The sequence below is a fragment of the Semicossyphus pulcher genome, unplaced genomic scaffold (genome assembly GCF_022749685.1).
Source record: "Semicossyphus pulcher isolate SPU_LCO1_2020_fin unplaced genomic scaffold, fSemPul1.0.p SCAF_12, whole genome shotgun sequence".
NCBI classification, from domain to species: domain Eukaryota; kingdom Metazoa; phylum Chordata; class Actinopteri; order Labriformes; family Labridae; genus Semicossyphus; species Semicossyphus pulcher.
In genome coordinates this window covers 22,646,193-22,660,997 of record NW_027211626.1, presented here as the reverse complement: position 1 = coordinate 22,660,997, position 14,805 = coordinate 22,646,193, and the positions used below count along the sequence as shown (strand labels likewise).

The following is a 14,805-nucleotide window of genomic DNA, read 5'->3' as shown; positions in this document are numbered from 1 at the left end:
CCTACACCGCTGCGTGCCAGCGGAACGTGCAACTGCATGTATTTAACTTAACACGACGAGCACCACTCGGGTGGCACGAGACCCATTTAACCACAAAACGTGAGGGGAAAGGCTCGTAGTTTAGCTAAACTTTAGCACGTTAAAAGCGTTTACACACTTGTTTACAAGACTATAAGTCACAGAAGGTGAAGCTTAATGGATACAAAGATACAAAAATAAAGATTAAATCCTGATTTAGTCATTTAAAACTTGTTTGACATATTTTCAGTATTTTTTTTATAGTTGTTTAAGCTAGCGTCTAGCCGGCTAGGACTGGTTCAAATGAAACTTCCGGTTACAACGTCCAAAATAAAAGCCTATTTCGATACAATTTGAACGGCTTGGAGGTGTGTTTTTGGAGTCAAATATTTAATTTAATGAATGTATGTCTGCAACCATTGACTCTATAAAAAGAAGCAAGAAAGCAACCATTTCTTCTTAATTTAGTAGTATGTATTTTGTACATGTACTAACAGGAGGATTGCAACTACCTTTGAATAATGCAACTTTATCCTCTATGTTTTCAGAGAATTCATGATTTTTAGATTTTATAAATAAAAACTTACATTTGATGTGTATGTATGGTGCAAAACATACAAACAGTTCAAGAAGGTTATAAGGTTAGGCTTTATTATTGTTGCAAATACTTTCTATAGGCTGCATTTCACTTGTGGATTGAGGTCACATCTTTGGAAATGGACCTCCTAAAGCAAAAAATGAAGAGATAAAGTGAATTATTAAAACTGTTGGGACTCTGCAAAATGAGACATTTACACTATGGCACAAATTAGCTGAATAAAATATGATATATAAGATAATGTTTCAGTGGGAATTTATAGAATCTTATAATGCAGACACATTAGAAAGCGGTGTGTGTGTACGTGTATGTGTGTGTGTGTGTTATGACGAGGTTTCAAATGTCTTCTTTTCTAAACTTAGAGTCCTCAGTCATTAAATGAGACCTATATTATATATCTTATGAATCTTAATATGAAGGCAAATCGACAAATATGTTGGCAAATTGAACCAAAAATATGCAAAATATTATCAATAATATATACAAAACATCAGAGGAAAAATATTCAAGTTATTGGAAACATATCCAGGAAATATCTGATTATTATGATGCTAATATATTTGTACTTTTACTTGTGTAAAATTATTCCTGCTATATGTAGACAAAAACATTTCAGCTCAACTGAGGTGTATGGGGGCTTACTGTTACACTGGATGGACATCTGGACTCATGTATAATGAACACTGCAGCCTCTGGGGGGGCATAGATTGTAAGTGTGATTGTCCCTTATAATCACAGAGAATCAAATATCTTAGATGATTAACAAGATGATCATGAGGTCCAGCTGATTGAAGGCAGCAGGTGGAGGAAGAAACTGATACTGTAACTGAGCAGGAACACATGACCACTAAGGGGCACAGGGAGGGAGGGAAGGAATGTAAAGCCCTGAGTGAAACCTGTGGAGAAGGTGTAACACAGCAGGTAGAGCCCACACAGGTGTCACAGAGAGCAGGAGGAGCCCGCACTTTGTCCAATGCAGAGTTTGAAGACCTTTTAAAAGAACCAATCACCGTGCTCCACTTGTTCCTCACACATGCACAATCTCTAAGCGTAACACTCACGCCCAAAAATCTTTGTTTTTTAATCAAAACATGTCACCCACCTCTCTGACTTCATGGGGTCAAAGGTTAATACAGGATGTCAGTTGTTCACTAAACTCTCAGGGCTAATCAATCACAGGTAATTATTCAGTGAACTCTGTAGAGGGTCATCCTAATAAGGCATAAGATAGAACTTTATTAATCCAGAAGGAAATTCTAGTGCCAGATCGCTGCACAAGATTATGAATGGGACAATAACTTGAGACACAGGTGAGGAGTGTCAATGTTCATTCTGCTCATCAGGAGCACAGTCAGATTGACAGCCAGATAGACCAATCAGATTTTTTTGCAAGCCTCATTCAAACAGGGTGCAGGTGTTTATAAAATGTTTATATTGTTATTATTGAATTATATTATTGATCCACATACGAACAAGACATTATATTCCAGTCTGAGAACTGGACACCAGTCTGACTCCACATCAGGATTGAATCCACATATGAAACGACCGGCTGTAAAACGGGTCTGAACCTCCCCCGGCCTCCAGCTGTCTGATTGGTGGAGCTCTGCCTGGTTATTGTTCCCAGCTGTGAAACAGACGTCTAGCCTGTCAGCATCCATCTACATGATCAAGCCGTGTTCTGCCTCCTCACTGTGAACTGTTTCTGCAGAGTCATGCTTGTGTAAGATCCACACAGTTTTACCAATAGCTGCAAAAACTCCAGAGAGAGACGTTTTCTTTTACAGTATGCAACTATGGAAGAAAACATCCGGCAAAACAGTTGTTCTTACATAACACTGCTGCAAATATCCGAAAATCATCACATTAACCTTTGGAGTCTGGTCCCTCAGTCTGAGCCTATAAGCTTTGTGTCTGTTGTTTTAATTTGATTGTACATATGTAAAAATGTATCTTTATATATAACTCATCCTTTATCTTACTCAGAAGACAGCATGTGTGACCGGCCGAAGATCCACATCTTCATGGGGGCTCCTCCTGCCTCCTCTGGCCCCGCTTTGGTGTCAGGAGCCATGATGGAGGAAGAGGAGCGCCCATCTGCCAAGTGGAAACACCTGGAGTTAACCTGGGAATACGGACGTCTGAAGCCTGCAACAGGTGATGCTTTCAGGGACCCAACAGGAAGGACAGTGAAACAGCATATTTTAATTGCTGTTTTGTTAAATGAGATTTGATCCACAAACTTCAATTTTTTCTCAAATTTCATAATAACAGCTTTGAGTTTAGTCCTCTCTGCATTTATATGTTGTTTTATGTTTATTTCTGGTACGTTAAGTCAGTGTTTTGACTCCAGCCTTTTTGACTACACGGACCAGACAGTAGCTATAATATTTCTGACACACAAGTGGGGTAGGGGGTACTGTTTGTGGTGGTCAGAGCTGAAAATCTGTATGCACAAGTAGGTTGTGTCAAGTTCTGGGTGTTCTCCCTTAACTTTAACCCAGAAGGATGGGATAGATTGGGATGTGAATGAGGTCTTTAGTCATCGTTTTTTAACTCCAGTAGTTTGTGCTCTTGTACTGGTGTGAGGGATGAAGGTTTGGAAATAAAAGGACTGTGTATCCACTCATTCCCGATCCTTGGGTCCGCTCCCGTATGAGAGACATCAGGTGCGGGCATCCGCTCTCTCCCGTGTACCCCATGTATGTTTGGAAACACCTATTGGGTTTCGCGGCCTGGTACTAAACAACCCAAGACCTGGTGCCGGACTGCAGCCCGGTGGTTGGGAACTCCTGCATTAAGTCACTTAAATGTATTAGTATGCTTCGTTGAGTGTTGTTAATCTTGCGGTCATTATTCATTTTAACCCAACTTAAAAATATATAACATGAAACAACCTGAGAGCAGACAATACATTTAAGTGGTGTTTTTTTTATTTGCAGACTTGTTTTTTATTTTTAATGCATTTTGTAATTTTAAATATTGCATATCACATATTTTTCAGACAAGGCTGGAAACCAAGTGAAATTATCATCAGAGAAGGAAAGACCTGGCAGAGAGAACGTAGAAGCCGATCAATCTACACCCACAGAAAGCAAAGACAATGAAACTAACACTGATCAGGGAGACTCATCCTCTAGAGGTGATGGTACCACAGAGACACAAGGACATGAAGGATCAAAATCAAATCCTGGAAGTGACGATCAGTGTTCAGCTTCAATTCATGAATACCTGGAAAGCTGTTTCCCTGCAGCCCAAACAGAACCACAAAAAGCAGAACCTCAGAGTCCACATTGCTCCAAACACCAGCCGTCATCAGCCATCCCTCCTCTGTCCACCAAGTCTCAGTACCTCACCACCTGGACTCGGTGTCAGGCCTTAGTGTTGAGAGGCTGGCATGGCAGCATCCAATCAGCAGCCAGCCCCGAGAAAACCTTGCCTCCACAGACCCCACCCAAAGACCCCCAAACCCCACCATCTGCCTCCTCCAGCACCCCAGAGCTCTTTAGCCCTGTGATCTCAACACCTGGAGCCTCCGCAGAGCTCTTCAGCCAACGCTGCCTGACCTTTAGGGCCGAGGAAGAGGGTGTTGTTTTTGAGGTCACCACAGAGGGAGTTCTCTGCTCCCAGGAGGCGGAGCAACAGGTGTCCAGGAGCCCCCAAAGCTCCCCCTCCAGATCCCCTGATTTCAAGAAAGCTCGAGTCTCAGAAAACCTCAGGACTGAAGCGTCTGTGGTGCCGCCAGACAGCACCGCAGTCGCCGCGCTCAGAAGTCCCACCACACTTCTGACCCGCTGTGACAAACTGGGGTTGCGGTACTCGGTACTAGTAGCAGTGGTTCACCCCTGTCACCTGAAGGAGGTCAAGGTGAGTGGAGATGTTAGAACATGTGTTTGTGTCCTTGGGCAAGACACTGAACCCCAAATTGCTCCTGGTGGCATAGCCAACGGGTATGAATGTGATAACTGATTGACAGTTGGACACTTTACGTAGCAGCCTCTGCCATCAGTGTATGAATGTGTGTGTCAATGGGTGAATGTGATATGAAGTGTAATAGCAGCTTTGAGTGGTCGCAAAGACTAGAAAAGCCATATGTAAGTACATTCCATTTACCATTTACCATAAACAAATCATCTAGAGCCTGATGATGGAGCTAGATGAAACACCACAAAAGGAACTTAATTAACCTGCTGGGGAACAGCATGTATTTAAAGATTTAGTGCGGCAAAAGATTGTGACATAAAAAACTCAGAGAAGCTTGAGCCCTGTGGACAAAGCGGTACTTCTAACCTCTTTACTGATTCTGTCCTGTGCATGTGTGTGTAGTTACCTTTAACAAAAATCCTTTCCTGCTCCCTTTTATCTGTGTAACATTGCTGTGAAAAATGTTATTTAAAAAAAAGGCTCTTTTGGTCGACTAGCTGGATATTACTTTGATGAAATCCGACCCCATGGCAGCAGGGATATGCACTTAATACAGCTATTTAGAAACAGTCAATCTACTTGCTTGGCGTCTAGTTTTGTAGGTCATATAGAGGCATCATTACTAAATGGAGTATGTTTTAACAACAGTAAAAAAAAAAATTAAAATAAAATACAATGTGTACAGAAATATATTTAGTTCTCAAAAATACTTATAAATAAAACATTCACTTTTTTAGTTTGTTTTAAAGTTTCTAACTTCTAAAAACTGTCTTCTCTGTTGGATAAAGTCTTTGATTTGATTGATTCAAGGTAAAGTCCGGGCCAGCAGCAGGGACCTTCGTTCCTCTGGCATCCATCGTGGTAACGGACCAATCAGGTATCGAGATGAAGGTGGTGCTGTGGCGTCGAGCAGCATTCTGGGCATTGACTGTCACTCCTGGAGACATTTTGCTCTTCACAGGTAAAGAAATACTCATGAGGGGTTAAACTTGTGACTGCTGACAGGATCAAAAAAAACCTTCCTTTGATGGTTGAAAAAAATTCTGTCAGTGATGTTGTTGTCTCCAATCAGGGTTGCAGCTGAACGAAGACAGGTGGAGAGGAGAGATGGTGCTGCAGTCGACCTTCAGCAGCAAACTGCTCAACCTGGGACAGATCACTGCCTCCACCTCACCACCAGGTACTGATGAGTCTGCGACCAATCAGTATCCTTCACAGCTCAGTGTCAAAGTTCCTTTTGGTTCAACCTACTCTCTCTCTCCAGCTCCTCAGCATGTCAATCCTCACTTGCTCAACTCTCTGTGTGGCTTTCTTCGGGAGCGGCGGCCTTTGCTGGTGTCTTCGAAGCTCTGCCCACCTCAGGACCTGAACCGCCTCCCCTATGCCAACCTAAGATCACTAAGGGTCAACACACTGGTTCACGCCTTGCTGCGGGTCACACACACTAACATCAGCACTGGTGAGTCACACATATGTAGCTTTAGGTAACTTTGCTTTACGTCACCACATTGCTGTAGTGAAATAAAAAATCAGCTGGTTTGAGCCACTGAGTTGAAAAGGGTCTGTTGAAAGAAAGTAAACTAACATAATTAGCCAATAACACTGCAGCATTATGGGTAAAGGAATGGTTACCATGCTTAAAAACCAGTTTAAACAGTTTGATTATTTACAGTGTCATCAGCATAGAAATAAAAATTTGCAAATTTGTAATCACTACATTATGTAAATACACAACAACAGTGGTCTAAGGAAGAATCCCTGTGGCACACCGGTATTGAAAGAAGTATTGGCTGATTTAGACTTTTTGATGTTGAAGATGAGACAATGTTAATGAAATGGATGCTTGTTAGCATGGCGGAGTGAGGCAGAGTCTCAGTTGAAGGCCGTTCTGACTGTTGAGCAACCGGATGGCCAGCAGGGGGCGGTGCTGTTATGGGGCGCAGCTGTGGACTGGCTGCCTCGCATTAACAGCAACAGAGGTAAAACAAACACACAAAAAAACAAACACAATACGGTTTTAATGTTTTTAATAAATAATAATAATAATAATAATAATCCTCCGTCACCCTCAGCGGCTGTTTGGGACTTCCGTAGCCTCCTGGTGAGGGAAGGTTTGACCTCTGAGCTCCTAGAGCTGCACTCCACCCCTTGGAGCTCCCTGCAGCCTCTGGACCCAGCCAACCGCAGGGCCCAGGACTTCCTCCAACCACGACCCATCAAAACAGGCAACAGCAATCTAGAGCTGGACATCGACACGCTGCTGTCCGAGAAATATAGCGGTGAGTCAGAGATCATCATCACATTGTCTGTCATCAGTGTTCTCAGCCCTCTCTGTGTACCAAACAATTTGTGCCAATAGCAAAACAAACAAAATCTCTCTGAGCATCACAGAAAACATAAACTTTGGGACTTGAATCATTATCCCTCAGCTTGTGTACTTTTAAAAAAAAATCATTTTATTATTTCACCCTCACTGAGGACAAATCAAAGCTATGTAGTAAAAAGTATAGGACCTAAACTTGAACCCTGAGGAACACCACAAGTATATCAAGGGGCTAACAGCCGATTCTTCAGTCATGCTACCAGCTCTGTGTGACTCATTTAAAAAAAAAAAAGAAACCTGTTAAACCACGAAGTTTTGACCTGATAATGGCACTGGATTAACTTACAATGTTACAATGTTACAACTGCAAGGAGTCACCAAAATATACTAACACTGAATGTCTGCACTAAATTACATAGTATCCAACTGTTGTTAAGGCTTCTATTCTAAACCACAAATATAAAACTCATGGGTGGGCCTGAAAAACAATAATTGCATCACTGAATTTATTTAAGCAATAATTCTCTGGGCACCATACATTTCTAAACCAAATAAAATGGCAATCCGACCATTGGGTGTTGAAATATTTTATTTAAAACCAAAGTGGTTGGACTACTGACCAAGTGACATTGCCCTCCATAGAGATCACAAGTACATGAACATTTCATATATGTGCCTAAAAAAGTATGGGACCTAAAATAGAACCTTAAAGAACACCACAAGTAGTGTGTTAAAAACAATAGGGCCTTAAACTGAACCTTGTGGTACACCACCAGTATATCAACACGGCGAACATGTGATTTAAAGTATGATACCTAAAATTAAACCCTGAGGTACACCGTACATAAATTAAATCGTACAAGCAATCATACTTTTGACATTACAGCAACTTTGGCCAGTTAACACTTACCTGTTCTCTCCTCCACCAGGTGAGGTCGAGCTCAGAGTCCAGGCCATCGCCTTCCAATTCCAGGACTCTCCACCTTCCCAGAATGCACCTCAGCCGGTCCTCAACAGCTCCACATCACTGGATGATATCCTGGTGGCGCTTCGCAGTGACATCACATACACAGGATGCGGTTGCTGCTCAGCTGAGCTTGATACAGACTCTAACGGCATCTATGGCCCCTGTTACCCCTGCCTGCCCCGCACTGCTGTACGACGCTACTACAGGTACGACTGACATCCTCTTAGTGATTATTATTGGTTTCCCACAATTTAGACAGATCCTCTTTTTGTACAAATTCTCAAGGTTCCAGAAAATAAAGTGAAAGACCAATTTCGATTTTGTTGTTGATTATTGTTCACAACTGTACTAAATAAGCTGTCAATCAATAGGAGTAACAACAGCATCCAATCATGAATATTAATGTGCGTGTGTGTATGTGTGTGTGTTTCAGGCCAGGTGTGCTGACAGTAAGTGAGCAGGGCAGCAGTCAGGTATGTGTTCAGGTTCCTCCTGTTCCGCTGCAAAAGATCCTTGAAGCTCCACCTGATAAACTTTACAAGAGCTCAGGTGAGACACAAACGGTCAAACTTACTTTGGTTCAGTGAAGCTTTACTGGCCTCACATGATGTTTAGATCCAAAAGCATACCGATAATATGTGTCAGTGTCATCTTCTATGATGGAGTCATTTATGCCATCTGCTGGTACAGAAAAAAATATGCTTTTAAATACATACTATTCATCAGCACCTGTTACTTATCTTGAATGAGTTAACAGCATTATATTTTTTAGTATTGAAGCATCTTCTTGGAGCAAGCCTGCATGACCAGATCTTCCAGATAATAATTAGCATGCCAACATATGAGTTATAGAAGACGTAGGTGCCCATGATTGTTTATACTTTTGCAAATAATAACCCATCAAGTACAGAGCAACACATGGCACCTCAAGTACAGGATATCTTTGTGACAGGAGACCCTGTGACAAAATGCTGTACCTGGCTGCAGATGTGCCGAGTGTCATTTGGTAGTAATTTGACTAAACAAATGTAGATCAGAGTGTGCATATGGAAAGTCCCCACTGCACAGCCACAGTCCACCTACACAGATGAGTTTGTTGGAATCACATCTTACCCTGTATAGCTCTTAAAGGTGGGCAGGGTCTTACTTAATAAAATTAGAATGTGATGTCAGAGAAACGTGTTACATTCATGGTTGGACGTTATTTTCTATGAGAACAAGGGGTGGCCACTAAATGCAAAGTATAAACATTTTGTCTGGCAGAGGATGTGAATAGAACTGTCTGGATATGCTTATATGTGTATATATCTCTATATAGACATATTTATATGTACATGCATATATAGTTATATTTTTGTCATCTGTCTTTGTGTAATTTGTTTGTATGTGACTTGTGTAGTTGCTTTATTAATAAAACACACACAAAAAAATAATCATCAGTCAGGAAAGATATAAAAAAAGAATGTTTACTAAATATTTATAATGTCACAGATATCAAAACCTAAAATTTGCCTGACTGATGAAGCCATAATTCATATATCCAATATATTTTATATACCTAAAATCATCAATAGATTGTATAAAGAATCTAATAAGACATGATAAACGGTAATTGCAGGAGCACACTTCCCAGATATCCAGACAGTGTTGCATATTTGACGTCCACGGTTGGCTCCGGTTGTAACTCTTGACTTTCCTCGCTAACGGTCGCTTTCCTTTCTGCCTTCATCTGAGCGTCAAATTTGGTTTTTTTTCTTTGGATTTTCTCTTATTGTTGAAGTTGTATCTGTAGTCATCGATCTTTTCTTTGTTTGTTCAGCCATAGTAGATTACTGTTTACTCGCAACACTTACAGAGACCGGAAAAGCAGCCGCTTTACATTGCGTTAGCTCCGCCTACCCTCTCTGACAGACCAACCACTGCTGGGTGATGGAAAACGCGTCACTTACTGGGCGCCGCTTGTGATTTTATTTGCAAAATTCGCCTCAGACACCCAGTTTATAATACAACAAATGCAAAGGCACCATTGTGTTACCTCATTCGGCAAAAGATAGTGACTTAACGGACATTAATTTAAATGAAAATCTTCACTTTAATTATATTAATATTACATCATTTACAAATATCTCAAATGTAAGATTGTCAACTTGGTGTGGCTAATCTTGACATACATAATTATATCATTTTACCATGTAACATACTGTAACATAACAAATCGTAAATTTTACTTTTGACAGGATGGCCAAGAAATTTGTAGCCTCAACCATGAACCTTTAGCAGTTTAAGTTCAACCTTTGTTTTGAAGGTATAAGTAGGATTTTCCAAGAAAAATAAAATATAGACTCTTACAAATATACACTGAACAAAAATATAAACGCAACACTTTTGTTTTTGCTCCCATTTTTCATGAGCTGAACTCAAAGATCTAAGACTTTTTCTATGTACACAAAAGGCCTATTTCTCTCAAATATTGTTCACAAATTTTTCTAAATCTGTGTTAGTGAGCACTTCTCCGAGATAATCCATCTCTTGCATGGCCAGCATCCTCACCAGACATGGCACCCATTGAGCATGTTTGGGATGCTCTGGATCGGCGTATACGACAACGTGTTCCAGTTCCTGCCAATATCCAGCAGCTTCGCAGCCATTTAAGAGGAGTGGACCAACGTTCAACAGGCCACAAACAACAACCTGATCAACTCTATGTGAAGGAGTTGTGTTGCACTGCATGAGGCAAATGGTGGTTACACCCCGGACCCCCCCAATACAGTAAAACAGCACATTTTAGAGTGGCCTTTTATTGTGGCCAGCCTAAGGCACACCTGTGCAATGATCATGCTGTCTAATAAGCATCTTGATATGCCACACCTGTGAGGTGGATGGATTATCTCGGCAAAGGAGAAGTGCTCACTAACGCAGATTTAGACAAATTTGTGAACAATATTTGAGAGAAATTTGTGTACATAGAAAACGTCTTAGATCTTTGAGTTCAGCTCATGAAAAATGGGAGTGTTGCGTTTATATTTTTGTTCAGTGTATAATAAAAATCACATAAATCCAAAAAACAACTCCTTTTAAAATAGATTTTCACACAAGATTCCTCCACAACAGTAGTTTACAAGCAGGGGTGTGATCTCCTCCGACATAATGCAAGTTAATGGTGATCATGTTCATGGTAATGTTTAAACCTGTTCCTGTCCCTGACCCTCAGCTCCAGGCTCAGAGGTGAAGCACATCCAGGTGGCAGCAGAGAGGATCCAGACTCTCCTTTCCCTTCCCAAGAAAATCTTCATCATCACCATCCGGAGCCACTTCCTGTGTGACGAAAACAGCATCCCCATCAATCAGTACTTCACACTTCTGGACCTTCATTTCCCCAGCTGACTGACTGCAGATGGCGACCATATCGATGCAGCCTCAGAGGGATTTGTTGAGCTGATCAGCAGGATCAGGATCAGGCCCAGTTCATCATTTCTGATGGATCAGTATTAACTTTATGAGGTCTGAGTTGGTTACTATGGTAACTGTGTCTGTGAACCTAACCCGGTCGCGAGCAGGTTTTCTTCAGGAAACTCAGAGTTTCGCTCTGTCTCCTCCCTCTAGAATATAAAACCCTCATTTGACTTCCTCATTCGTTCAGCCCGTCTCACGCGTGTGTTTGAGCGGTTACCGAATTAAAAGAAGAAACGGTGCGTTTCTGTGCTGCTCTGACCGCTTTGCAAAAGTCTTTTACAATTATGATAAAAAAATCAAAAGACAAATCTGTGTCAAAGTCATCATTTTTAGATTTTCCACCACCACTGCTGAGAGCACTCAAATAAGATGCCGTAAGTTATTAGAATTATTTATTTATTTATTTTAACTAACACAATTCAGTTTAATCAACATGAATTATAATGTATGTGAAGTCAGCATCATGTTAGGGATTAAGCTAATGCACATTAAAACAGCCACTGAATGATATTTCATTAGTTTCATATTTAAAATATGATTAAAGTGAGGTTCAGCCATGAGCCTGTTCTGCCTGAGCCGCACCTTTGAATGATGTTCTGGTATTTTATTTTTAACTGCTTCCATGTACGTTTTTTTCTCCCGCTGCATTGCTCCTAAAGTAATATAAATTTTAGCTTCCGGTCGTGATTAAGTATTAAATAAATAGACCAGTTCAAACTTGCAAATTTACTCGAGCAGCAGTTTCTTCCCACGCCGCTTCTCTCTCTTTTGCAGCTGCAGCCGTGTTACTTTATTTTTCTAAAAACATGCTCCTTTTTTCGCTGAACGTCCACATGAGGATTTTCGAGCTCCACTGGTGTGACATAGGAGGACCTCTTTTTGTGTACCGTTGCCATGGTGAATCGTGGTATCGGGGCTCCATTAATGCTGGCTTTTTATAGTCCAGGGTTAGACTCGGAGTTTGTTGAACCTGCTTTGTGAAACGGACCCCTGATTCAGTTGGATTATTTGTTGATGGAGAGTTGACCATTCACCAAATTCTTCCCCTAAATACTGATTTTCCAATCACAGTCAAGGTTTTAATTTCTCTATGCAATATGGTAGAACAATGAAAATATTTTGTTTTGGTGGTGATCTTTCATTAAGACTTTACAAAGCAATAAACACAAGAGCAAAAGAGCGAGGAATCACAGTTTGTGTGTGTTTAATGTAAAATGCTAATGTTAGCATGTGAAGCTAACTTTTTTACTAGCAACAGCTTCCTACATTAGTTTGTTATGTTCAGGGTTGTATGAGACGCAGACTCAACTGAAGGTCTGAAGAAAAGTAACGAGACAAAGAAACAACCAACAACAAAGAAGAGTATTCTCAGGGGTGCAATTTTGCCACCAGTTCAATGGAATCTATATATTGACAAATTGGGAAAAGACATTCTGTTAAATCCAATTATACACAAGAGAGTTGAGATATTTTGATAAATGGGGGGATGCATTATGACTTAAATAAATGAAACCCACCTCTCCCACAGGGGAATCCTATAAAGGGAAGAGGGGAGAGAAGAAGGAAGCACAGAAGAAGAAATTAAGGATGATGGCCGACGGTTCATAGACCTCTCCATCCGCCCAGTTCTTCCTATTAGATGTGTCTAACTCTCCCGCATCGAACTCCGTAAGAAGGACAAGAGGGATTGAGCACAATGGTCCTTACCACCCAAAGCTGTCTCAGTACGAACAGGATCAGTTTAGTACACAAAAAAGAGCCTTTCAACTAAGCCGGTTCCAGAGTTTCAAATGGCTGGACTAGTCTGCAAAGAACAATGCTGCTGATTTGCTTCACTTGCTGGGTATTTGGTAGAAATCTTTGACAGGAGGTATTTGTGAATGGTGGCGTCAAGAACTGGCGAAAGGCACTGAGCATGGTCCGAAAACATGAAACTACACAAGGACAGTGAAGGTTGCAGGAACAGCTACAAAGCAAGCCTATCAAAGGTAATGTTGTACAACAAATAGAGGCAGCAAGTTCCGCTAAATATATGTGAAAGAAGGAAAGAGTACCTGCCATGCAGAGGTATATACCCCCCTGAAACAGCACATACCTCTCATTTGCCAGTCAGAATGAGATGATAGTGTTGTTCACAAGAGGTAACTGCAACAATAGTCAGTGAGATGAAGGAATCAAAGATGTATGCTATTAGGGCTGATGAGAAATGGAAACCTGAAATGGAAAAACAGAACAGTCGGCACTCTGTGTAAGGTATGTTTCCACCGAAGGCACATTAAAAGAGAGGTTCCTAGCCCTCCATGCTTTTTTGGTGTGTCACTTGTGAACCACCATAACTTTGTGGACACTGGAAGAAAGTTAGGATTGCAGTTGTCAAACACAGATTGGGCATGTCAGCTTTGTTTATTAAATGCTTGATAACTTTCCTGCTATCATTGAGTGTCTCTCCACCATTAACACACTTATGGCAGTGGGACTGAAGGCACAGCTAAGTAAATTCTACAGTTTACTTGCTGACTGTTTTCTATAACAGCTCGTTTATACAGATACCTGCCAAAGGAGACCATTGATCTTCCCCAAGCAGTGGCATAAAAAGATGCACTGATTGACTCTCTTAAGTAAAAACGCACTGATGCCGCTGCTACAGATCTTCACACCAAAGCAAGGGCTGTATATGAGGCTAACCAGAATAGCAGTCCCAGAGCCATCTTCTGGACAGAGGCGGAAGACAAAGCAAATGGAAGGATTTATTGTTGAGTCAACTTGTAGGGCAGGTAGTTGAGTTAGTGGTTCTTCTGAGTCAGTGGATGTTGTAACAAACACAGATGGGACCCACAGTACAGACACAAAAACAAGTCCAAACAAGGTTACGTAACAGTTTATTCCAAACAAGTTCTTATCTTGTATGCTGATAATTGTCTGTCCAAATGCGGAGGTCCTGGGCTGTGAGAGTGGGGTCGTGGTGGTTGAGTCTCCAGAATCCAGAGTCAGGGGCTGGCAGGGTTGCAGAGGCTGCAGTCTTGGAGCTGGGCGCAGGAAGCACAGAGATCAGGGGTCGGTTTCACAAAGCAGGTTTAGTGAAAACTCTGAGTCTGTTAACCCTGAAATGAAGGAAACTCTGAGTTTTCCGTTTCACAAAGGGAGGTAACTCAAACCAGAGAAAGAGGGGTAACTCTAGCCTGTTTCACAGAGAGAGGTAACTTAAGCTCTCGGTCAGTAACCGTAGTAACAGACTCTATGAACCTAACCTGGTCGGGACCAGGTTTTTCTCAATGAACCTCGAGTTTCTCTCTGTCTCCGCCCTCTTTCAGCCACACACGGTATTTGATTTCCTCATTCATTCAGTCAGCAGGCGAGTTTTGGCGTAGCGTAGTTCTGCCGTCAGTCAGTAGGCCTATATTAGAAGTCCATTAGGCGCAGTAGGTGGCGACTTTTTTCACTAACATGGCTTGTCCTTTTGATAACGATCCCGTGGATGAAGGTGCAGCATTACTGCGCAGAGAATTAAATATTTGTCAGGAG

The 14,805-nt window shown here is 41.4% G+C and overlaps 1 protein-coding gene across 1 annotated transcript; it reads left to right on the top strand.

Annotated features, from left to right (window-relative positions):
• Nucleotides 1–2,686: 2,686 nt before the first annotated feature.
• Nucleotides 2,687–11,643, top strand: shld2 (shieldin complex subunit 2). The gene is made up of 10 exons (XM_069659136.1): nt 2,687–2,773; nt 3,621–4,483; nt 5,351–5,501; nt 5,613–5,720; nt 5,805–5,999; nt 6,391–6,519; nt 6,613–6,819; nt 7,793–8,036; nt 8,264–8,379; nt 11,042–11,643. Exons 1-10 carry the CDS (start codon nt 2,689–2,691, stop codon nt 11,212–11,214), a joined length of 2,271 nt encoding a protein of 756 aa, XP_069515237.1. The 5' UTR covers nt 2,687–2,688; the 3' UTR covers nt 11,215–11,643.
• Nucleotides 11,644–14,805: the final 3,162 nt, after the last annotated feature.

Bases quoted from the DNA above. Each gene is read 5' to 3' on its own strand.
- shld2 (XM_069659136.1), top strand. From the start codon at position 2,689: ATGATGGAGGAAGAGGAGCGCCCATCTGCCAAGTGGAAACACCTGGAG. The intron at 5,502-5,612 runs GTAAAGAAATAC...GTCTCCAATCAG, and splicing joins AGACATTTTGCTCTTCACAG to GGTTGCAGCTGAACGAAGAC. The intron at 6,820-7,792 runs GTGAGTCAGAGA...CTCCTCCACCAG, and splicing joins GCTGTCCGAGAAATATAGCG to GTGAGGTCGAGCTCAGAGTC.